General features: G+C 43.9%; 1 protein-coding gene across 5 annotated transcripts in view; it reads left to right on the forward strand.

Annotated features, from left to right (window-relative positions):
* Nucleotides 1-23,568, forward strand: part of CCDC33 (coiled-coil domain containing 33) — a 294,341-nt gene that overhangs the window by 265,796 nt on the left and 4,977 nt on the right. For 4 of the 5 annotated variants that reach the window (XM_029574706.1, XM_029574707.1, XM_029574704.1 and 1 more), the window contains 5 exons: nucleotides 5,539-5,670; nucleotides 7,535-7,613; nucleotides 12,744-12,877; nucleotides 14,670-14,756; nucleotides 15,346-15,462. In XM_029574706.1, coding sequence (XP_029430566.1) covers nucleotides 5,539-5,670; nucleotides 7,535-7,613; nucleotides 12,744-12,877; nucleotides 14,670-14,756; nucleotides 15,346-15,462 — 549 coding nt within the window. The remainder of the gene's footprint in view (nucleotides 1-5,538; nucleotides 5,671-7,534; nucleotides 7,614-12,743; nucleotides 12,878-14,669; nucleotides 14,757-15,345; nucleotides 15,463-23,568) is intronic. The other variant, XM_029574705.1, reaches the window with a different exon arrangement.

The raw sequence follows: 23,568 nt of genomic DNA on the forward strand, positions 1-23,568 counted from the left end.
TTTTTTCAACCGATAACCATTGTAAGTTGTAGAGTACTGGGGGTATGTGGTCGGATTTTCTTTTGCCAGTCAGAATTCTGGCAGCTGCATTTTGGAGTAACTGCAGTGGTCTTAAGGTTGATTTAGGAAGGCCAATTAGAAGGGAGTTGCAGTAGTCCAAACTGGAGAAGATGAGGGCTTGAAGAACGGTTCTGAAGTCCTGGGGGAGAAGCAGTGGTTTTAGGTGTTTGAGAATTTGAATTTTGTGGAAGCCTTCTCTTGTTCTTGTTGTGATGTGTTTTTTTGTAATTTAGTTCATTATCTAGCCAAATACCAATGTCTTTAACGTTGTCTTTAAGAAGAATTTGAATGTTGTCGAATTGGAAGGGTGGAGTGGATGTTGTACCAGAGGTTTTTCTTGTCATTAAAATACATTCTGTTTTGCTCATATTTAAGCATAATCTTAGGTTGTTCAGCAATTTTCGTATTGCATCGAGGTGTGAAGCTGCTTTTGACATTGCGTCTTCTAAAGACGAAGTAATAGGAATGAGCAGTTGTATGTCATCAGCATACATATAGAAAATGATGTTAAGGCTTGAAAGGAGTTGGCATAAAGGTAGAAGGTAGATATTAAAGAGAATAGGTGATAAAGCCGACCCTTGAGGAACTCCTGTTTCCAGAGGTATGGCCTCTGATGAAATGCTGTTGTAGGAGACTTTGAAAAACCTGTTATTAAGGAAAGAGGTAAACCAGTTAAGGGTTTTTCCAGCGAGACCGATGGATTCCAGGCTAGAAATAAGCCTTTTGTGGTCCACTGTGTCAAAGGCTGCTGACAGATCAAGGAGGATCAGAAGATGATCTAGTTTGTTATCGAAGCCTCTTAGTAAGGTATCAGAAAGATTAAGTAGAAGGGTTTCTGTACTGAGGTTTTTCCTAAAACCGTGTTTTGTGGGGAAATAGTATATTGTGGTCGTCAAGATGTTCGTTTAGTTGTTTCAGAACCGCCTTCTCTGTTAGTTTAGCAAAGAGGGGTAAGTTTGAAATTGGGCGGTAATTGTTTAAATCTTCTGGGTTCAGGTTTTTTTTCTTTAGTAGTGGCGTGATTGTAGCGATTTTTAATTTGGTAGGAAGCTCACCCTCTATAAGAGATTTGTTGATGATTGCTGCTATTGTTGGGGCAATGGGATGAGCGATTTCCTTTAACGCTCTGGTCGGGATGGTGTCCATGTCATGAGTTGTTATGAAATGTTTCCAATTTATTCTCTATTTCCTTCCTAATAATCACTACCATTCTGTTTGCTTTTTTGAGTGCTGCTGCATATACTGAGCTGAGAATTTCAGTGTATTGTCCACAGTGTCCACCTAACTCCTTCCTCTGGGTGATGACTCCCAATATGAAGCCTGGCACTGTGTAACTACAGTTTAGATTATTTTTCCCTATGCGCATCACTTTGCATTTGGGCCACATTACATTTTCAGCTGCCATTTTTTGGATACCCAGCCTCACGGGCCTCCTGTGTAACGTCTCACAAATCCGCTTGTGATTTTACAAGTTGTAATCATTTTGTGTTGTCTGCAGATTTGATCACCTCGCTCACTGTTCCCTTTTCCAGGGCGTTTGGGCACCAGTCCTCTTCACTGGACAGGAAGTCTTCCTCTTCCAGACACTCCTTAGTGGTGAGAAGGTCCCATTTCAGGAACTTTCCTTGTGAAAAGAACCCCCCAGCACCACTCATTTGGGAGGTGGTAGTTTGCAGACTGGCTTCTCGGGAATCCCCATTGCATCGCCTGGGTGCAGGATGTTTATTAAACCCAAATACCAAGCCTCCTAACACACTCCCACCTACACTGACCTCACTAAAAGGCAAGGTCCTAAGTACTTTTGAGACTACTGTGGTCATAAAACTTAAGGGCACTTCCACTTAGGGGCAAATTTGGGGTTCCCAAAAGGTTAGTTGCCCTTTCAATATCTTCTGGTATCACTATATCCCAAAGAACAAGCAAGGAGAGGGAAATAATTCTCCCAATCAGATATTACTAAATTTATTTATTTATTAGCTTTTATATATTGACATTCGTGGGTACATCGTGCCGGTTTACAATATAACTGAAGGAGGAAATTACAAAAAACCAGGGTGGGGGGAGAGGGAGCAGATAGGAAGAGAGAAGAGAGGGGAAAAACAGGAAGGGGAGAAAAGGAACAGTACCTGATGGAAAATAACAGAAGAACATAATAAGTAGCATTGCAAATTATACACTCAGTAAGGGACTGTGTATAACCTTATACACTGTGGAAAAACTTTTATAAATATAAATTCTTATATAAATACATTCTTATATATTTATATATATATATATATATATATATATATATATATATATATATTCTTATATATATAAATTCTTATATAAATATAAATTCTAAGGAAAAAATCACATAATAAGGAAAAATGGTATCATACAATCCAAGTGCCGCTGATTTTAATCCACTGTCTCTCACCCACAAAGGGCCCCAGGCAGTATCAGCCTTTATGGCACCATACATTTTAATCACGTACCATCTCCCTTATATGATTTTTTAATTGTTATTGATTTTTAATTTTTAATCTTTAATTCTGTTTTATTCATTTATTTTATTGATCTTAATTACCTAAAAAGAGAGTAATACTTTGTTTATAAACCTATAATTTCATAAAAATCAGCAAGTACTTACTGTAGCTCATATAATCCGGTGTCTAGTTGTGCTATTCGACACTGTATCAATCTGGTTATTCAAAAATTGTTACCAACACGGACCATGTTTCAACTAAATAGCCCTCATCAGGGGATATTTTTTGAACACTGTCAGGATGTGGTAATACGAAGATTTTCTGGTGTACTGACAGAGTTCAAAAAATATCCCCTGATAAAAGGCTATTTAGCCGAAACATGGTCCGTGTTGGGAACAATTTTTGAATAACCAGATTGATACAGTGTCGAATAGCACAAATAGACCCCGGATTATATGAGCTAAGTACTTGCTGATTTTTATGAAATTATAGGTTTATAAACAAAGTATTATTCTCTTTTTAGGTAATTAAGATCAATAAAATAAATGAATAAAACAGAATTAAAGATTAAAAATTAAAAATCAATAAAAATAAAAAAAAAATCGTATAAGGGAGATGGTACATGATTAAAATGTATGGTGCCATAAAGGCTGATAGTACTGCCTGGGGCCCTTTGTGGGCGAGAGACAGTGGATTAAAATTGGAGGCACTTGGATTCTGTGATACCGTTTCTCCTTACTATGTGATTTTTTTTTTTCTTAGAATTTAATAATATCTGATTGGGAGAATTATTTCCCTCTCCTTGCTTGTTCTTTGATTACATTGGGAGAGGAGTTGGCTTCTGTGATTGTGATTTAAATAACTATATCCCAGTCGTGCTTCTCGGTGACCACAACTATATCCAAACCAGCCTCTACATCTGGGACTTTATTTCCCATGCTGTATGTAGCTTTCCTGATGATGCCCCTTTTACACATTTCTTTATACGTATTTAGAGAGTACTTACCTTGGGCCTTTGTTCGCCCATCTCCGACAATCCTAGTTTAAAGTCCTTCTCAGGAGGTTTGCCAGTCTGTTCAGGAACACGCTGCACCCTTTTTTCAACAAGTGTTCCCCATTCTTGCTCAAAAAGTCCCTGAACATCATCCTATCATCCAGGATACGTATTTTCAACTTTTATGAAATATGGAATATGCGAGTAGAAGCTATTTACATGTGCATCATTTTGAAAATTCCCCCCAAACCCTAAATGGGAAGTACTCGATACAACCTGTTTGAGTGAGGTTTTTTTGTTTTCTATTTATTTGTCCGAAGTGCTAGCTGCTTCATATTATACAAATTACAGTTTTTAATATACGGTAAATGTTCTCCTTGCTCCCTAATTGGGCAATAGTTTATGGGCCCTATATTCAAAGAGTGTTCAGCGCTACTTAGACAAGTATAACTTATCTGGATAAGTGGCGGGCATTGAATATCCAGGTACGCTCAGCGGATAGTCAGTGGGCAGGCAATGGAGGGATCGGGCCTGTACTACTTATCCAGAGAACTTAATCAGATAAGTTAGTCAAGCCATAGAGCAGGTCTAACTTAGCTGGATATACATGGCTACTCAGCTGCATAGCCATGTAACTTACCTGGATAAGTTATAACGAAGAACTCTGGCACTTACTGATTAAAGCATCTTTTGCTTTAATCCAAATTCCTTTTGGACTATGCTTCTTTAATTATTTTTTGGCCTTTAACTTCCTTCCAGCTCTTAAGCTTCCCAAGTTTTTTACTCCTTGTTAAATGTAACTTCCTTCCAGCTCTTAAGCTTCCCAAGTTTTTTACTCCTTGTTAAATGTAACTTTATCTTATTCTCTTCTCTTGTTAATTACTTTTATTTATTGCTTCTGAAAAAACCAACTAGGTTGATGGACTCTCTGAGTCCATCAACCTAGCTTGATGGACTCAGAGAGTCCATCAAGCTAGGTTGAGAGAACATTGCCCAAATCTCATCTTGGAGTGAGTTTCCTCACTCCGAAGGCCAGCTAATCTTCACAAGAGACCACTGTTCTGTTCGTAGGTGTCACGTAGCATGTCAAAGTGGCCCCTAACCCCCTACACACTTACCTAATCCCTACCTCGAGTTACTAGGTGGGCCTACCCTAGGGATACAAATACCTGCCTATGGGCCATGATATTATGGCCAGTCTCAGTCTCTCAGTCTCTCTCTCTCGCCTTCAAATCATCTGAAATAAGCCTTATGGGACACATCGCAAATGGTGATAAAACCTTACTGCATGGTCCCGGCCGCTATCGCACTGCCTAACGCATTTCAAAGAGGTGTAGTTAAAATCTGCATTATGGCTGTGCGATAGCTCTTCGCAGAGAGGCTAACCCAGCCCACTCTCTGCCCCTAACTCCTCCCATTTTTGGAATTTGCATCGCACCATACGATATGGTGCGATCGCATGCGGTAAACACGTTTTCGCATGCGTTAAAGGCCTATCGCATGCGATAAGCCCTTAACGCATGCGAAAACGCCTTACCGCATTTTGAAAAATGACCCCCCTTAGTCAGATAACTCATAAGTTATCCAGCTAAATGGCAACTCTATGAATACTGGGGCTCTCATGCAGCTAAAATCTAGCTGGATAAAGAGGCGTTCTGGAGTAGTCCTAAGTTATCCAGGTTCCAGTTGTTTCCCGCTAAATTAGCCGAATAACTTTAGATCTGCCTCAGGGCAAGCCTAAAGTTATCCAGCCATTCAAGGCCGGTTAACTTTAAAACTTAATCAGTTATATTCAAAATAGATGGTTAGACTTTAAAGTTCTCCATCGATATGTAGTCCGGTAAATTTAGGCGAGTATATTCAGCGGCACATTTATCCTCATGAATATCTGAAACAAATCATTGGGCTAATTTTAGCCGGATAACTTGTCCACTTTTCAGATTACTGAATATTGGCTTCTAGGTATTCTGCATTTCCTCCTTTTGTTTATCTTTGGTTTTCACAATCTGCCTTCAGAAGAATGATCGGGAGAAGGATCTGGTGCTATTGCAAAGGGCCCACCAGCAGCAGCAAACTGTCCTGAGGAAATACCAGGAAAAACTGGGCAAGAACAAGGCTTTGGAAGAAACTATTCGACAGCAGGAGAAGGTGAGTACAACATTAAAGATGGCCATTTGGGGACTAGCTTTAAAGGCTCCATGGCATTGCTGTGTATGGCCATGAGAAGGCTCTGGCTCCAATTCCAAAGCCTAACCTTTGATCTTTGAAGCGACCAGGGCTGGTGATGCTGTGGAGGCCATGCTCAGGATGCCCCCCAGGCCAAGGATGATCCTTGCTATAGCTGTGTTCAACAGGAGGGGGAAGAGGGGAAATCTGGGTATTTGCCAGTGATAGCTCACGGTGCCATAGCCTCAGCAGGAACTGGTTTCAGTTGAGCTGGAAGTCCAGTAGAAATGGAAGGCAACTGACAAGCCCCTTCTTTGGACCAGAGCTATTAAGGAATCATTATTATTGATGGAATGGATCTCTGTGCTGCAGGCCTACTCGTCTCTCATTTTGTTCCCTGTCTGCTGCCTGGGAAGGGAGGGGCTGGATCAGGAAGCAGAGGACTGTTTTCTGCTGGAAGGCAGTAAATCTTCAACCAGCCTGCAGCCCCCCCCCCCCCCCCCCACCACCACCACACACACACACACACACACACACATATATACATTTTTGCTGCCCTAGGCACAGGCCTAGTGTGCCTATTGATTAATGCAGGCCCGGTCCTGGTCTTTTTCCCTAATGTCTGCATATACGCACCCTGGACCATAAAAGACCCAGCATTGGCTGTCATCTGAATCCAATTCTTCTTTTTGACTTTTGCCCCAGATATCTTCTTCCTTGGAATCTCATTCGTTTGGACTCCATGAGTCCTGCTAGGTGGCTCAATAGTAGTGCCCAGGAGTCTGTTCTACATCTACTTGAACTAAGAGCCTACTAGCCAGTGACCGCAAGGAAGGAGAGAGAGGCTCCCCTGCCCCAGCTTCACTCCAGCTTGAACAACCTTCCAGGGAAAAACACACTCCTGCCCTAAACACCACCTTATATTATACCCATATATACTCCCCCTAGAGGCTCGCCTTCACAGTACTGCTTAGAGATACCATCACCTTAATAAACCTCTGCCATAATGGCACATCACCCAACCCTAAAAGTAGAGGCCAGATGCATTCCTCTTCACACCCTCCCCCCAAAAATGTTTTTCCAAAGACCTGTTTCTATTGATCAGGCCCTATTTTGGAACACCTGTCGCACACGTGTGTGTATAGACCCATATTCTCTTCACTTAAGGGCAGAGCTTTATTTCTACAAGTACAACTAATGTAATAAGTAAATAATGTTATTTTCAATAATGATTTGTGAGTTAAGAAATAAAAGAACTAGCTCTCAGTGTAGGTCTTGTTTTTAAGTGAAAAAGGTGGAGATCGGTGTGTATGAGAAAAAACCTTTATTGGAACTTGCCCAACTCTGGCCGAGTTTCGCTCTTTTCCGGTCAGCCGGCTAGAAATCGGGAGGTTCACTCACCACTCCCTCTGTCACTCTGTTCAGTCAAGCATATTATATTTGGTTTGAATCCTTTTTGTTGCAGCTGTACGTGTAAATCCAAAACTTAGAGTCGATCTGGACTGTGAAAATGTTAATCATAAAAAATCTTTCGAGTTGCAGTTTGTTATTAACCTTATCTATACCGGCCGCCGAAACAAGAACTGCATGGTACCTTCACAGATTCTTACCGCTTGACTGAATAGAGTGACGGAGGGAGTGGTGATTCAACCTCCCAATTTCTACCCGGCTGACATGCATAAGCCCCTGAGGCAGCTCTTCGGAGAAGAGTGAAACTCTACCAGAGTCGGGCAAGTTCCAATACAGGTTTTTTCTCATACACACCGATCGCCTCCTTTTTCCACTGCTACACAGCAATCTTGGATCGGCTTCCGATTTGTTTTTTCGGTCTTGTTTTTAACCCAAGGTGATTGAAATGATGGAGGGACTACTGAACAATAAACTGAAGGATCATTACAGAGGGAAAGAAATAAAGAAATCCCCAGGTAACGGGAACCCATCCCACATACAGTGCACAGTCACAGAAACGGCAAGGGACCCTTCTGTCTTTTCAAAAATTAAAGTGCAAAGTGTTCTTGTTCTCTGGTTACTGCAGCTCAGTCATTCACACAGATGGATCACGTGACTTCCTCATGCTGACTGGAAGGAAGCAGCCTCCCAGGCTGATAATCTGGAATCTTAATATTTTTGAACCGTTTGTCAGCCACTGCTTAAACTTCCACTTTTATTTCTCTTCATGTTGCTCAGAGGTCTTCTCGCTTTCCCTGTATGAAATCGTCTGTTTTAACGTCTAACATTTTCTCTTCTTTTTCAGATTAAATTCTTCACTATTGGGATTTGTCCCTCAAGGGATGTCTGTTTCTTCATGTCACACTGCCCCTTTATGATGAGAGTACCACAAAGGGAAATGATAGTGCTAAAATGAGGAATGCTCGGTGAGCTGTGAATGACTTGTCCTTCACAAAGTCATTCCACAGATCAATCTGTCCTCATGCAAGTAAAAAATCTCAGTACTGCACTGAGAATGATTCTCCTCCTTGGTGGGTGCAATTGTCTTCCCTAGACTTCCCCAACAGACTGGGGCTGGCTCATTCTTTGGGGAGTTCCGCTGTAGAGTAGACTTCCCATATGCAGTAGGATGACATTTCCTCTAATAACGGGAACTCTGCCACTCCTGGGTTGTAACAAAATGGTGAGCGCTTTTGGAGAATTGCAGTGAGACACAAAGTATGTTATGATCTACCCTTTGAGAATGACTGACATAGAGCTAAGTCTATTGTAGAATTCCAGATGTATGCTCCTTTCAAAGACTCCAGAGTCTTGATCCTACAGAAATCTGCTGCACTTCAGGCCCATGCGCTAGCTTATCAAAGCCTGCACAGTTGCATTTGGGACTCATGATAAGAGGCCAATCTGCTCGCCCATTGGGGCCAGTGCTCTAGACCAGCTCTTAGGCACATAGCTTTGTCCATCAGAGTCTCTGTTCAAGGCTAATACTCTTTGCTATTGAGACCAATGCTCAGGGCCAACATTCCTGCTCTACAGGGCACATACTCAAGACCTACAATCAAGATCCAAATTCTCACTCCTTAGAGTCTGTATTTTATGTATTTATTACTCAGAACTTGATTATATGCTTTTCCAATTAGCATCAAGGCAAGTTACCATAAAATTCAATTCAGCAACAGCCAACGATGGGGTCAATAGTAATAACTGTTTTAAAGACCATAATAGCTTAATGGGGTTCCCAATTCTGCCCCTTACTAGCTGTGGTTGCCCTTTAGTGAGATGGCATTAGAGGCCTCAACAGATCAGCTTGCCAGCAATGTTTGTCAGAGATCTCATCCTGAATCTGCCCCATTATGTGAAGTCAATATAGTGAGGTGTGTTAATGTAGTGTGCCACTCCCCATTGGGAGGGGTTAGAGTGTTAATAAAACTCCTGTGCCCATGTGGCACAGAAGAGTTTGGGAGCCTTAGCACAGGGCTGTGTAGAGCAGGTGTCTCTCCTGGTAGAGGACACTTGGTGGGCTTTTTACCTCGCCACAGGGAAAGTCTGGAGAGAAGAGGAGAAGGAGAACTGCAGGGTTCCAAGAAGGGAAGTACCTGGCAGCTCAGAGGATGGATTCCAGAAGGAAGATCTGGGATTCCAGAAAAAGCTGGGAGGAGTCTCTTAAAAAGTATCAGATTCTGAGGACACCCAAAAGAGAGAGAGAGGAATTCTGCAGAATCCTGAATGAGCATACCAGGGAACCCTAAGGGAGAAGAGAGAACAGTATAATTGCAGAAAAATAAAGTTCATTCTAAAGTTTAGTTTTCTCCAAAAATTACAGTTCACAGTCGAGACAAGAAAATACAAAACCATAGAGTAATAGAATGAATCCCTTCTGACCCCCCTTGTCTCCAAGACCTTCCTAGAATAAGTGCAGGCTCCGAGGTTACAATCACAGATTCCTCAAGTGTACAGTCCTTCAGTAAGAAGCTATTGATAATCAGAGACACTTTCCACTTGGCACATTCATTCTTTGGGATCTCTGTTCAACTTTGATGCAGAATAAATCTTTAGGTCTCTTCAACTTCAAAATTCTTTACAAAAACAGAACTTGGATGTTTACATGTACAGACCTTAGGACTGTGAATACAGATGCGAATGAAACTGCAAGGCCCATCTGATGTGTTCGTTAAGACACAATTAACTGATCGGCTACACCTAAAAATCTCTTCCAGACTGTTGTCCTATCACTGTCTCCATGGTACCATGATTATAGATCATTGAGTTTAGACTACTCCAAGGAAACGGTTTAGAATATACTGCTGAGTCATCGACTGGAGCTTGTACATGAAATTCATGCTTGTAAGTCAGTCCAATAGTGCTCAGCGTTTTGTCTAAAACAACTCATTTCTCAAAGTTTTTCTGACTTCAGGAATACAACTTCTGATGCACCTTATTTTCATTTCATCCTCAGTCTTCCCCTGCTTCTCAGTTGCCTTGTTCTAATTTACACGTGGGCCCTGTCACAGTCTTTGGAAGGTTCTCTGTGTGGTGGCAAAGACATATTTGTCTTTGAGTTTCTTAAGGGCAAAATGCCTAGCTTGAAAATACAAAAGCAATTTTAGTGTCCCTATATCCAGGATCCCTCTATTCAGTCTCTTCTTAGTGCCTTCATTCCTAGAGTACACTTTCAGCTGAATCTTGAGGTTCCCAAAGTGTTTGTTTTTCTACTTTCCTAAATCTGAAACTGATTTATTTAATTGTCTGGGCATTGAGCAATAGGTTTTGGCTTGAGCTTCTTTTTGCTTAACATTTCCAGTAGTCCAGTTCTGTTCCATTTGAGCTTCCAGCTCAATCAAAACCAGGGCTGGGTTCTGGTGCCATGAGCTACCCAGAAAGTGCCCTTCTTTCAGATCCTTTCACAACCCTGCTTTCGTCCAGCCGTTGCAGTGACAGTCCTCAGCTGGGAGCCATGCATCCAGGGCTCTTTCTGAAAACTTGCAATCACGGGCTCACTTCCAGCCACTAGGGGGTTTGCCATTGCACAACGATGGTCTCTCTTCCTTAGCCAGGGACTGTAAATGTTGCCTCCATGGTATCCTCGACCTTGGCCAACTCAAAGGGCAAATAGGAACTCAGAAATCAAACCCAGGTCTACTACATAGCAATGCAAAGCACTGCTACTGAGCCACCAGACCATCCTCCAGTGATTCATTGTATTAGGCTGTAAAATCCAGACAACAGAGGTTTTTAAATTATGACTTGTATCATAAAGTCAGAACCTGGTATAAGTGACTCAGGTCCACACCCATTCTGTATGAAGGAATGCCCTAACCCTTTGACCAAGGTAAGGTCAGATTCTCTAAGCCTTCGTTCAAAAAAAAAAAAGATAAATATAGTTTGAGCACATCATATCTTATTTGTTCTCAGACTGTTGGGTGCTTGTGCAGTAAAACGAGTCAGCTTTGTCTTTTCCTTTGGGTATTTGTTTGAAATTTCCTTCATATATAGCTTGAGCTATTGTATTTTGTGCCTTCTAATTTATTCCCTATGAATGCACAGCGCCTTCCATGCTGATCCTCTTGTAGGTCCTGATGGCCAGGTATATTACACTCTGCAAGCATCATTAGCTTTGGAAATACTCATCAGTGTTTACTTATTGAGATTATTTGTTTGTTTGTTTGTTTGTTTTTTATTAGAGAACGTGAAATTACTTATCTGCAGTTGGGATTCTCTAATAACTGAAACTCGGTGAGCTCGCTCAGTGGTAGTGTTGTTCACTGCCATGCGGAATGTCTCCCGGTTCAATCCTCAGGTTAGGTCTTCTACTCCCCGAGTTGAGTATTCTGCTCCCCGACTCAGCAGGGGCTGGGGGTGTTGCGGAGCCGGGGTTCACTGCCCCTGATGGGGAAGGAGTCATGGTCATTGATTAAGGGTGACATCTAGTGGCTGGAGTTATGGCCCATGAAATCATTTCAGGGGACCAAAAGGAGCATTGTTGCATGGCCCCTGGCTCAGGACTGACACTGCAGTGACCAGACTAAGTATATTGAAATGGGGTGGGGAGTGGAGAGAGAGAGAGACACAAAATAGGGGTCTGTCCATGGGTATTTGCTAATAAAGGCTCAAGCTGCTTGAGTTTAGCCCTGACTGAGCTGGAAGTACAAAGGACCAAAAGAAAACTTTCAGGTCAAAACTAAAATTCATACAACCCCTCACTTCCCCTTCTGGAGTTAAGCATTCAGTTCTGTCTTTAATTTCTACAAAGATGGAAACTAAGGGCTTGAGTGTGGTTGCTGGTTGCTTGGCCACAATTAAAAAAAGATCAGCCTGGTTTAGCAGAGGCCATCTGTGTGAATCGTTGAACTGCTGTCAAGGTCAGTAATTTCACTTAGTAGTTCCAATTTAGAATCGGTAAAATCATACTAAAGAGTTCTCAAGAAGTGGGAACACAACACAAGAATCCAAAGAGAGAAGAAAAGTGGGCAGTTATGTAAAAAGGTAAAAAGAAATCTGACTCAGTTTCCTCAATCGCTGTTGTTCTCTCACCTCCATTTAGGACAAGAAACCCTCATGTCTATTTGTTTGACAGTGGGCTAGGATTAGACTTAGGTATTCATATGGTAGTATATCTGGAAGCAACAGGCTCGTTGAGAACTTGGTTCCCTGAATGGTTTCAACATGATTGAGTGTTTTCACTCCTTTTGTGCCTCACCTGTAGTTGTGCAAACCCTATCCACACATTAAAATATTCACAGGCCCTTTGTTATTGGTTGTAAAAATGAGCAGTTGAAATTCCAGGTCTACTGTGGCTACTCACCCTCTTGCTACAGAGAGATATAGCAACTAGCCCTGCAATTAGTTACCTCCATAACCTGGGTGGGAAGGCAGCAAAATCTGTAACAGTGACTTGTGTTTCTGTGCATGTATAGCTTTTCTTGAGTAAAAGAGAACTGCTGCCACCAAAATAAACTGAGCAATAGATAAGTCATTGACTTGTCCTCGTCACCTGGAGAAGAGTGGGCAAACTGTAGTCAGTGGCACCAGTAGGAACATTCCTGCCTGCATCCACGCTGCTGAACCTCTGACTTTCCTGTATCCTACTCCTCTTTTCAATCATTGAGCAGGTGGAAAGGATGACACTGTTCAGAAGGAAGTTCTGTCTACCTTGCTGGCCGAAAACACAAGACTCCGAGGAGAAATGGAGAGGCTGCGGTTCCATCAGGCACCCATCGTCTTACAGCAGCAGGGCATACCAGTAAGAGCAAATAGTTTTCTGCCAGAGGAGACACTGTAAGACTTAAACTGTTTGTTTATATCAGTTTGTGAGAGTCCACTCTTTCTTCCTGGTAAATTAATGTTCAAAGCTTCTATGTTCATATGAGGTGAAAAGATAGAAATATCTCTGTGCCGTGATGTAAATTATGCTCAAACATTTCCCACCACCACCACCACAGGGAGGCCAAGAAAGAAGGAGACCTAGTAGCCTGCCACCGAAAAACAGCTGATCAGGGCTAGTAAAGATCTTCAGGTAGAAACAATAGGAAGGAAAATCAGCTCCCTCATCCCACATGGGCTTCTTGTTGCCAAGGAAATTAGGGTGAGCAGGGCCCGTCAGCAAATACCAGTTCAAAAGGCCTCTTGCTGCTTTCCTTTCCTATTGCTGTTTCCTTCACTGCTTAAAGATGTTTGCCGCTGCTGGGTCCAGGACCAGCTAAATGAGGTGAGGACAGGGCTAGAGATGGGGGGGGGGGGTGGGCAGGAAGAGGCCATGGGATGGGGGAGGAAAAAGAGAACCTGGTAAGAGGCCTTGCTGGGAGGGGGGCAAAGAAGGAAAGGCATTAGCAAAAAGCCATAGAAGGTAGGAGCAGGGGCCTCACTAGGCAGTGGCCTGTGGAGCTCGTGCTCCAGTTGTGTATGCCATTGCCCTGAATGTCACTTATGTGCCAGTCTGTGAGCCCCTGCATTTTTGGGTGAGAAGGTGCAGGGGCTCATGGGCCACTTCCAAAAGTTGAGAAGACCCAGATTTAGTTTTGTACTTTATCTCACCCTAGCTGAGTCCATCAAGCTAGGGTGAGAAAACATAGTAGAAATTTCATGTTTTTGAGACTTTCCTCACTCCAAATGATGTAAATCTTCACCAAGGTGTACTATGCTCTTTGTATGTCTCACTCTACATGCAAAACTGGACCCTAAACCACCACTAGCACCTCCCCTCGACCCATTAGGTGGCCCTCCTATAGAGATATAAATACTTAACTACGATGAGGGCCTTGTACATAGGTGTTTTCTCTCTCTCTCTCTCTCACTCTCATGTGATTTCCTTGAAATGTGCTAGGCTGCTTATTTTGCTTAGCTGTCAAGAAATGCCTTCTTCTTTTGTCACTATGACTTTATGATTTAATGACTGAAATTGTATAACCATTAACCAGTAATTTTCAACTCAGTCCTCTGGGGTGCACCTAACCTGTCAGATTTTCAAGACACCCACAATGAATACGCATGAGATTAATTTGCATAAAATGGAGGTAGAGTATACAAATGCATCTCAAGCGTATTCATTGTGGATATCCTGACAACCTGACTCACTAGCTGTATCCCAAGGACTGGGATGAGAGCCCCTACTTTAAACTCACCAGTTATTGAACATAAGATAGGAATTATTATATACCAGAGGTGGCCAGCTCTGGTCCTCATACAGTTGCCTACAATGGAGGCAGTACATGCCAAATCTATCTCATGCATTGTGGAGACCTATTTGAGTCTCTGGAGGACTGGAGTCACTCACCCCTGTTATGTACAGTTGGTGGCAGGAGCACAAATTGTAGTGCAGAACACACACACACACACACACAGAAGCCTCGATTTCTGTTCATAATTTGTTTTTCGCAGACAGAAGTTTTGGGCAGTTTGAATGCCTGAGTGTGTGTAGTTGTGAAAACAGAATTCGCAAATGACCAATCATGTCATTAGAAGTCTGTGACTCAGTGATTGGCGTTACTAATAATGGCATTCCTTGGCCATTTATTATGTGTGTTTTCCCTTGCCAGCAAGACTTATTTCCAGACTCTGAGAAGCTATCTCTGCTGGCGAAGGTAGAAAAAGCAAAATCACGCATCGAGATGCTGGAATCCCAGGTGAGCATAATGGCATAATGTGTTATTTGGGCTGCCAGAATTTTCAAGCTACCGGGCATGGCTTAGCCTCCCATCAACTAGATTAGAGCAGTTGAACTGGATTTCCTGATGAAATAATATCTGGGAAAATTCATAAATGAGGAGCCATCTCTCTCCTTACCCTCCCTGTCACTTGCATTCACCTACTTGTCTTATTTCTCTAATACTTAAACATTTTTTGCCTGAAGCTTCACAAATGTAGCTAACATTTCTGATGGCCCTGAAATAACATCTTTGAAATCATGACCGACTCAGTAGGACATGGCTTGAGTCAGAGGGTTGTTGATGACGTCTGGACTGAAAAAGAGTTGTCTTTTTTTTCTCAGTCAAAAAAATTGCCTGGACAGATAAAAATCATTATTTGGTTGGAATTTTCTTTTCTCTTCCCTTATATAGTACAATAAACCCAATGGATAGTCTTGGGAAAGGAATCACTTCTGTTTTCTCTGTATTTGAGGAACAGTTGGAGCTGTCCCCCCCTTCTAGTTGTGAACTCTATAGTGAATACTCTTATGCTTATAACACAAGACTATAAAACAATTTTCTCTAGTTAGAAGAAACTGCAAGGAAGTGGGGGCGGCAGAAACAAGACCTCATGACCCGACTCGCCGAACAGGACCACGGATTCGCACGGACATCCACCATGATTTTACACGACTTCCCGACGGTCAGTGATAAAAGTCCTAAGCGGCAATCCCAGCTGAATACTGAGAATGATAACAGAAGTAGTCCTGGAAAGTCTTGGGGGTCCTTTTCTTTTACACAACAGTGCTCCTCTGCAGAGCTACTTGTGAGAATGACATCACAGCATTGGTCAACAGTGGTTGGCCAACATATGGCATTCAAAAGAAAGGGTGCTCTCCCAGGTTATCTGTTTTCAGTGAAGAATTATTTCTTTGGTAGCTTCTTTAAGCCTTTTTTTGGCAGTGAGAGAAAACGCATACAGAGGCAGGACCCTGACTCAAGGTCCAGCTGTAGAATTGGTGTGTTTGTTTTTACTGACTTTGTAAAGTTATGCATAAGAGCATGCCATACTGGGTCAGACCAAGGGTCCATCAAGCCCAACATCCTGTCTCCAACAGTGGCCAATCCAGGCCATAAAAACCTGGCAAGTTCCCAAAAACTAAGTCTATCCCATGTTACCGTTGCTAGTAATAGCAGTGGCTATTTTCTAACAGGCCAATACAGTACAGTGCGCTCCAACCGAGCGCACCGTTAGCCGGCATTTGGACGCGCGTTTTCAACACGCTAGCTTTACCCCTTATTCAGTAAGGGGTAATAGCGCGTCGACGCCGGTTCCCGAACCGATGCCGGTTCGCTAGCTTTACCCCTTATTCAGTAAGGGGTAATAGCGCATCGAAAACGCGCATCCAATCCCCCCGAACCTAATAGCGCCCGCAACGTGCAAATGCACGTCGATGGCCCTATTAGGTATTCCTGTGCGATTCAGAAAGCAAAATGTGCAGCCAAGCCGCATATTTTACTTTCAGAAATTAGCGCCTACCCAAAGGTAGGCGTTAATTTCTCCGGGCACCAGGAAAGTGCACAGAAAAGCAGTAAAAACTGCTTATCCCAGGACAAGGAGGATGCTAGTCCTCACATATGGGTGACATCATTGATGGAGCCCTATTGCGGAAAACCTTCTGACAAAGTTTCTAGAAACTTTTGACCGGCCCTGTGAGGCCACTGAGCATGCCATGATATTCTCTGGCACAGGGGTCTCTCTTCAGTCATCATTTTTCCATGCTGCTGTAGGCATCGCGGAGCAGGAGCCTTTGTGAGTTGCCTCAGTTTTTTGTCTGACTAAAAATCAGTTTTCACATCGGGATCTCTCAGGTTTCCACCGGCTCGTGAGTAAATATTTGTCTCGTTTTCACTCTTTGAGTAAACTTTTTTCCTCTCACGTCTCTTCTCATTTCATCGACGGCTGTCGACGTTAAAATGGCCACAGGATTTAAAAAATGTCCCATCTGTAATCGGACAATGTCCATTACGGACCCACACCTCGAGCGTGTGCTTTGTTTAGGGGAAAAACACGACATAACAACCTGCCCCAAATGTGCAGAAATGACCGCGAAGGGAAGAAAGGCCCGCCAAGAAAAGATGGAGCATCTATTCCATCTACAACTTCTGCCATCTCCCTCCCCATCGACTAAATCGTCTCCAGCCGGAGTCTTAAAACGCATCATTTTGAAAAAACGTCATCCGGAAGGGTCGGGGGACCATCCATCGCCATCGATAGCATCGACGAAGTCGGTGACCCACCACCGTCGGCACCGACAACCATCGATACCAGAGGCGCTTCTCTCCCCGGAGGAATCGACTACAAAACGGCCTAGAATCCAGGAAACTCCGACGCCGAGGCCTTCATCCCACGGAGACGCGCCAGTCGTCGAACCTCCACAGGGCTCTGTGGAAGGAACATCAACACCTCAGATTTTGATCGGGACCTTCTGGATCTTCACCTGGTCTCCCCCTGCGGCCCAGACCCTAAAAAGACTACTGGAACTGGGAGCCATAGTCCCAGTCCCGATGGAAGAACAAGGGTCGGGCCAGTATTCCATCTAAGGGGGAATTTCTGGCCTCTCTCAACTTGACGGAGGCCTACTTCCACATTCCAATTCACCACAAGCATCAGCGGTTCCTCCGATTCGAGATCCCGGTTCAACATTTCCAGTTCAGAGCACTCCCCTTCGGCCTTGCCACAGCTCCACGAACTTTCACCAAGGTCACGGTGGCGGTGGTGGCCTCCCTCTGTCGGGACAGCGTACCGGTCCATCCTTACCTAGACGAATGGCTCGTCTGGGCCAAGTCGGAGTCTCTTTGCAAGCTGGCGGTCAGCAAGGTCATGACTCGCCTCACCTCTCTCGGCTGGATAATCAACTCCCACAAGAGCAAACTGCAGCCCTCTCAGACCCTGGAATTCCCGGGAGCACGCTTCGACACTCAAGTCGGCAAGGTGTTCCTTTCGGACGCAGGAGCGCTGAAACTCCAGGACCGAGTGCTAACCTTGATCTCTCTTCCTCTGCCTACAGCCTGGGACTACCTCCAGGTCCCGGGTCCATGGCCTCCACTATCGATCTGGTCCCATGGGCTTTCGCGCATATGCGTCCGTTACAGAAAGCTTTGCTACCCCGCCGGAAACCGTTTTTGGAACAGTTTCGGACCCTTCTGCCGCTCCCCGAATCTATCGTCGCAGAACTGCAGCGGTGGCTCTCGCCTGCTCACCTTTTGACGGGAGTGTCCCTCCAAACCCCGAAGTGGATCATTGACACAACGGATGCCAGCCTCTCCGGTTGGGGAGCGGTCTGCCAGACACAGTCTACACAGAGGAACTTGTCCCCAATTCAGTCTTGCCGGCACATCAATCGACTGGAGATCTGAGCTGTTCGCCTGGCTCTCAAGGATTTCCTTCCCTCGCTTCATCGCAAGGCGGTACATGCTCTCTCCGACAACTCCACCATGGTAGCATATATCAATCATCAGGGAGGCACAAAGAGTTGACCGGTGGCTCTGGAAGCCAGAAAGTTCTTGGTCTGGGCAGAACGTCATCTAGAGCGCTCGGCAGCATCCCACATTGCGGGGAAGGAGAACGTCCCAGCCAATTTTTCTCATTCGCCGGCAGTTAGACCCCAGCGAGTGGGAATTATCGGACAGGGCAATGGATTTCATCATCCGCAGGTGGGGTCTCCCACACCTGGATCCGATGGCCACCATGTACAATGCGAAAGCTTCCCGGTTTTTCAGCCGCAGACAAGAGCATTGCGCGGAAGGAAGGAGCGGACGCGCTGGTCCTTCCGTGGCCTCGTGACATTCTTCTGTGTTCCCACCGTGGCCATTAGCGGGCAAAGTACTCAGACGAATCAGGGTCCTGTCATCCTTGTGGCTCCGGAATGGCCCCTCAGACCGTGGTTCACGGATCCGATGAATCTCGCCACCGACGGTTCTCTCCACCTCTGACATCTCCCTCATCTCCTTCGGTAGGGTCCCGTATTTTTTGAGCAGGCGGATCGCTTCCGTCTAGCAGCCTGGCTTTTGAACGGTGTAGATTGAGGAAGAAGGGATATAAAGAAGAGATTATATCCACTCTGTTGAGAGCTAGAAAGCCAGCTACCTCTTTTGCTCATGTTCGGGTATGAAAGGTTTTCGAAAATGCTTGTGCCGTGTTGGTTCGTAGGGCTCCAGTTTCTCAAGTCCTTTCTTTTCTCCAGAATGGTCTCTCCAAGGGATTGTCTTTTAGTTCCTTATTTATTTATTTCTTTAACATTTTTTCTATACCGACCTTCATGGTTAAATACCATATCAGGACGGTTTACATGGAACAGGGATAAAAATAATTAGGTAAAGGAAGAGACAAAGTTACATTAAACGAGGACCGTGGACTTGGAAGCTTAGGTAGCTGGAAGAAAAGAGATAAAGTTAAGTTAAAAAAAAGAGAAATAACAAATTCCGGACTAGAGATAGTTCAGATTAGAATTAGTCCACATGTTAGGGTTGGTATCCATGCTGTCCAGGTAATCAGAGGAGGGGAGGTATAATTGTTCGTGAGTAGATAAAGTCTAATGTGTATCCCAGGGTTCTGGGAAGGCTAGGCGGAACAACCACGGTTTGAGGTTTTTGTAAAAAGTTAGCAGGCAAGGTTCCAACCTGAGTTCAGCAGGGAGGTTGTTCCAGATAGCTGGGGCTGCTGTCGAAAATGCTCTGTCCCTGGATGCAATGAGTCGCGTGGCTTTGGTTGGAGGGGCTTGTAGCGTTCCTTTGGATATTTCTCTCATTGGCCTATTAGAAGTATGGAGTTGTAATGGAATTTCAAGGTCGAGATAAAGGAGATCGTAGATGGATTTATGTATTCATGATAAAGATTTGTGAAGGACTCTGTGGTTGATTGGTAACCAGTGTAGATTTCGGAGGATGGGTGTAATATGATCACTCCGGTTGGTGCTTGTTAGGATTCTGGCAGCAGCATTTTGTATCATCTGAAGTGGCTTAATGGTTGAGCTGGGTAGTCCTGTGAGGAGAGCGCTGCAGTAGTCTATTTTGGCAAATATCAAGGATTGAAGAACTGTCCTAAAGTCGTGGAAATATAAGAGAGGTTTGAGTCTTTTTAATAACTGTAGTCTGAAGAAGCAGAATTTGGCGATAGTTTTAATCATACTCTTTAGGTTAAGACGGTTATTGAGTATTACCCCCAGGTCTCTAACCTGAGTAAGAGTGAGGGCGTGGTTATGATGGGTCTGTGACCGGTAGTTGTCTCGGTTGGCGGAAATGAGAAGGAGTTCAGTCTTGTTAGCATCGAGGACCAAATTTAAATTGTCGAGGAGACTAGTGATAGATTGTAGACAGTTGTTCCAGATCGAGAGTGATTTGGTAATGTATTCCGTTATGGGGATCAGGATCTGCACATCATCTGCGTAAATGTAGTGAATAAGGTTGAGACTCGTTAACAGTTGGCACAAGGGGAGGAGGTAGATATTGAAAAGTGTGGGGGACAGGGAGGATCCTTGAGGTACTCCTGGTGGTGATTCTTTATTATTTATTCTGACCTTGAAGCTTCTATCACTAAGGAAAGACTTGAACCAGTTGTAGACTTGTCCTGAGATGTCCATGTCTAATGGACGATTCAGGAGAATGGTGTGGTTGACAGTATCGAACGCCGCTGATATGTCTAAAAGGATTAGAAGAAAAGAGTGTCCGTTGTCAAGTCCCATAATAATACGGTCAGTTAGGGAGATGAGCAGGGTTTCTGTACCGCGTGATTTGCGGAAACCATACCGTGAAGGATATAGTATATTGTAATCTTCTAAATACTCTGAGAGCTGGGTGTTAACCACCTTTTCTGTGATTTTGGCTAAGAATGGAAGATTCGATATAGGGCGAAAATTAGCTAGTTCACTAGGGTCTAAGTTGTGTTTCTTAAGGAGGGGTTTGAGAGAGGTGTTTTTTAGGATGTTTGGGTACAAACCTTGGGTTAAGCAGCAGTTTATGATGTTGGCCAGAGGTCCAGAAATTGTGTTTGGTATGAGTAGGAGTAACTTGGTTGGTAGGTTGTCTGAGGGGTGGCTGGATGGTTTCTGCTTCTTGAGAATGGATTCAATCTGTTTAGATGAAGTTAATTCGAAGTTGTCTAATTTGGCTCCCTTAAGCATATGGGTATTGGTAAATGAAGCGAGGGTGTTGTTATCGGGTGGGAGGAGTGAGAGCGTGTTTGATATCTTCTGCTGAAAGAAAATGGCTAGCTCGTTTGCCTTGGATTGAGCTTGTTCGTCTGGGATCGGTGGTGGTAGTGACTTTGTTATTTGAGACACATATGAGAAGAGAGCTTTCGCGTCATATCGGAGATCATGGATTTTATAGGTGTAAAATACTTTTTTTGATTTTAAAATCAATGACCTGTAATGATGTAAGGTTCCTTTGTAAGAAGAAAGTGTGGAGGAGGAAGGGGCTTTATGCCATTTGTTTTCCTTGTGATGTAGTTCTTGTTTTATCTGTTTGAGTTCATTGGAGAACCAAGGTTGATTTCCTTTTTTTAAAGGATTAATTCTTTTGAGATAGATGGGCAGTGCTTATTTGCTACAGCTTCTGTGATATTGTGCCTGGAGAGCACTGCTGTGTTTGGATTTGGATAGATCTATATTTTTGAGATCATTAGTGAGCTGTTTGCTGAGTGTGTCAGAAGCACATGATTTCCTGAAGTGAATGGAGGAGAGGTGTTGGGTGGTGGGTGTCTGTTTATTTGAGGTGAGGGTGGTTGTTATCAGATAGTGGTCTGACCAGGGGATGGGGGTACAAACCGGATCCTTGGTGATGGAGAAGTTAGAGTTGATAAAGATAAGGTCCAAGGTGTGTCCTGCTTTATGTGTGGGTCCGTTGACAATCTGGGTGAATCCCATAGCATTGAGGGCGGTGAGGAGGGCTTCACAGTTGGGTGCATGGTGAGTGGCTTCAAAGTGTATGTTAAAGTCTCCCAGGATTATGGTAGGAGAGTCAGTGTTGATATGTTTCACGATGGATTCAGTAAGGGGGGAGGTGTCTGCTTCCAATACTCCTGGGGGGGCATAAACTAGTAAGACTTGCAGATGATTAGATTTGAATAAACCTAGTTCTAGTTTGGATACTGTCTTGCTTGTATGAGATGTTAGTCTGAGTTCTTTCTTGGTGGCTAGCAACAGGCTGTCCCCTTGTTTTTTGTGTCTGTGGATAGAGAAAAAGTTGTATTTGTGGGTAGGCAATAGATTGATTAATGCTATGTCAGAGTTTTTGAGCCAGGTTTCTGTGATGGCGCAGATGTCAGGATTACAGTCTAAGAGATAGTCGTTGAGGATATGAGTCTTTTTTGTCAGGGATTGAGAATTGAATAGGGTCACTGAGAGAAGAGTTAGACCTAGGAGCTGAGTCAGGGGAGTGATCAGGATAGGGATGTGAGATCTGGGACTTCTTGCTGGAGAGGATTGAGCTGGAAGCATGTTGAAGGGGTGACGGTGATATCTGATGGGAATATGTTGGGTCATCATATTTGTGTGACTCTGGAATTGTTGTGAGTGCAAAGATGAGACTTGGGTAAGGGTCCTGGGCAAATGTCGTTTCCAGGCCTTGCTTTTCAATAAGACAGTTGAAAAGGGTTCTTTGAGCTGTGGGCGTGTGGAGTTGAAAAGGGGGCAGCTCAGGGGCTGCACTAAGGGGCTCACCAAGGGGCCTGCCCCTTTGTCGCGCCCCTTAGACGCGAGGCGCAGACGCGCGGCGCCTGGGTTCAGGTTAGTTGAAATGTCCCTCTCCCTCGCTGATTGGTTGCTTGGGCTGGTGGGCGGGTCTTTCTGCCACTGCCTGTGGGATCGGAGCCTGAGCTCCGATCCCACAGGCAGTGGCAGAAAGACCCGCCCACCAGCCCAAGCAACCAATCAGCGAGGGAGAGGGACATTTCAACTAACCTGAACCCAGGCACTGCTCATCTCCAGCTCAAACCGCTGATACTGCTGCTTCGCCTTCCACTTGTGTTCAGGTCTCCACGCTGGCCTCTCTCCTGGGAAGTATTGACAGTTATACGGTGGCAGCTCATCCAGATGTCATCCGTTTCCTCAAGGGGGCCAAACATTTGAATCCACCAGTTCAAGCTATATGTCCCTCTTGGAGTCTTAACTTGGTTCTTCGGGTTCTATGCAAAGGACCCTTCAAACCCCTACAACGAGCTATGCGTAAAGATGTCACTCTTAAAACCATCTTCCCAGTTTCCATCTGTTCAGCCAGAAGGGTCTCGGAGCTTCAGGCTTTGTCGTGCAGAGATCCTTTTCTACGTTTTTCAGATTCTGCCATATCTCTCAGGATGGTACCCTTCTTTTCATGTCAATCAGTCGGTTGAACTCCCAGCTTTTTCGTTTTTTGTTTTAATTCTTTATTTATCAGTTTGTTCAATAATACAAACAGAAAATCACATTTCTTCCTGTTAATGGATAAAAAGAAAATTAATGAATCTCTGGCCAGAAATGGAACATATCGTAGATACAGAAAAGAAAATACAATTCAAATCAACAGTGGAGATCACAACAGCCTTATTACGTCATTTAATCCTGCTCTAATGAACTGTGCCAGCTTCATCTTTGCAACTATCTAGACATTTTCTAAGCTGATTTGGCTCATAGTAAACATAACTTTTCCCCTTATATTGCAATAAACATTTACATGGATATCTTACTTTTATCTGAGCACCTAATGCTCGTGCTTCATTACACATCTCCACAAAAGCTTTCCTGCGAACTTGCATATCTCACAAGATTTCTGA

This window comes from Rhinatrema bivittatum, chromosome 13 (genome assembly GCF_901001135.1).
Source record: "Rhinatrema bivittatum chromosome 13, aRhiBiv1.1, whole genome shotgun sequence".
NCBI lineage: Eukaryota > Metazoa > Chordata > Amphibia > Gymnophiona > Rhinatrematidae > Rhinatrema > Rhinatrema bivittatum.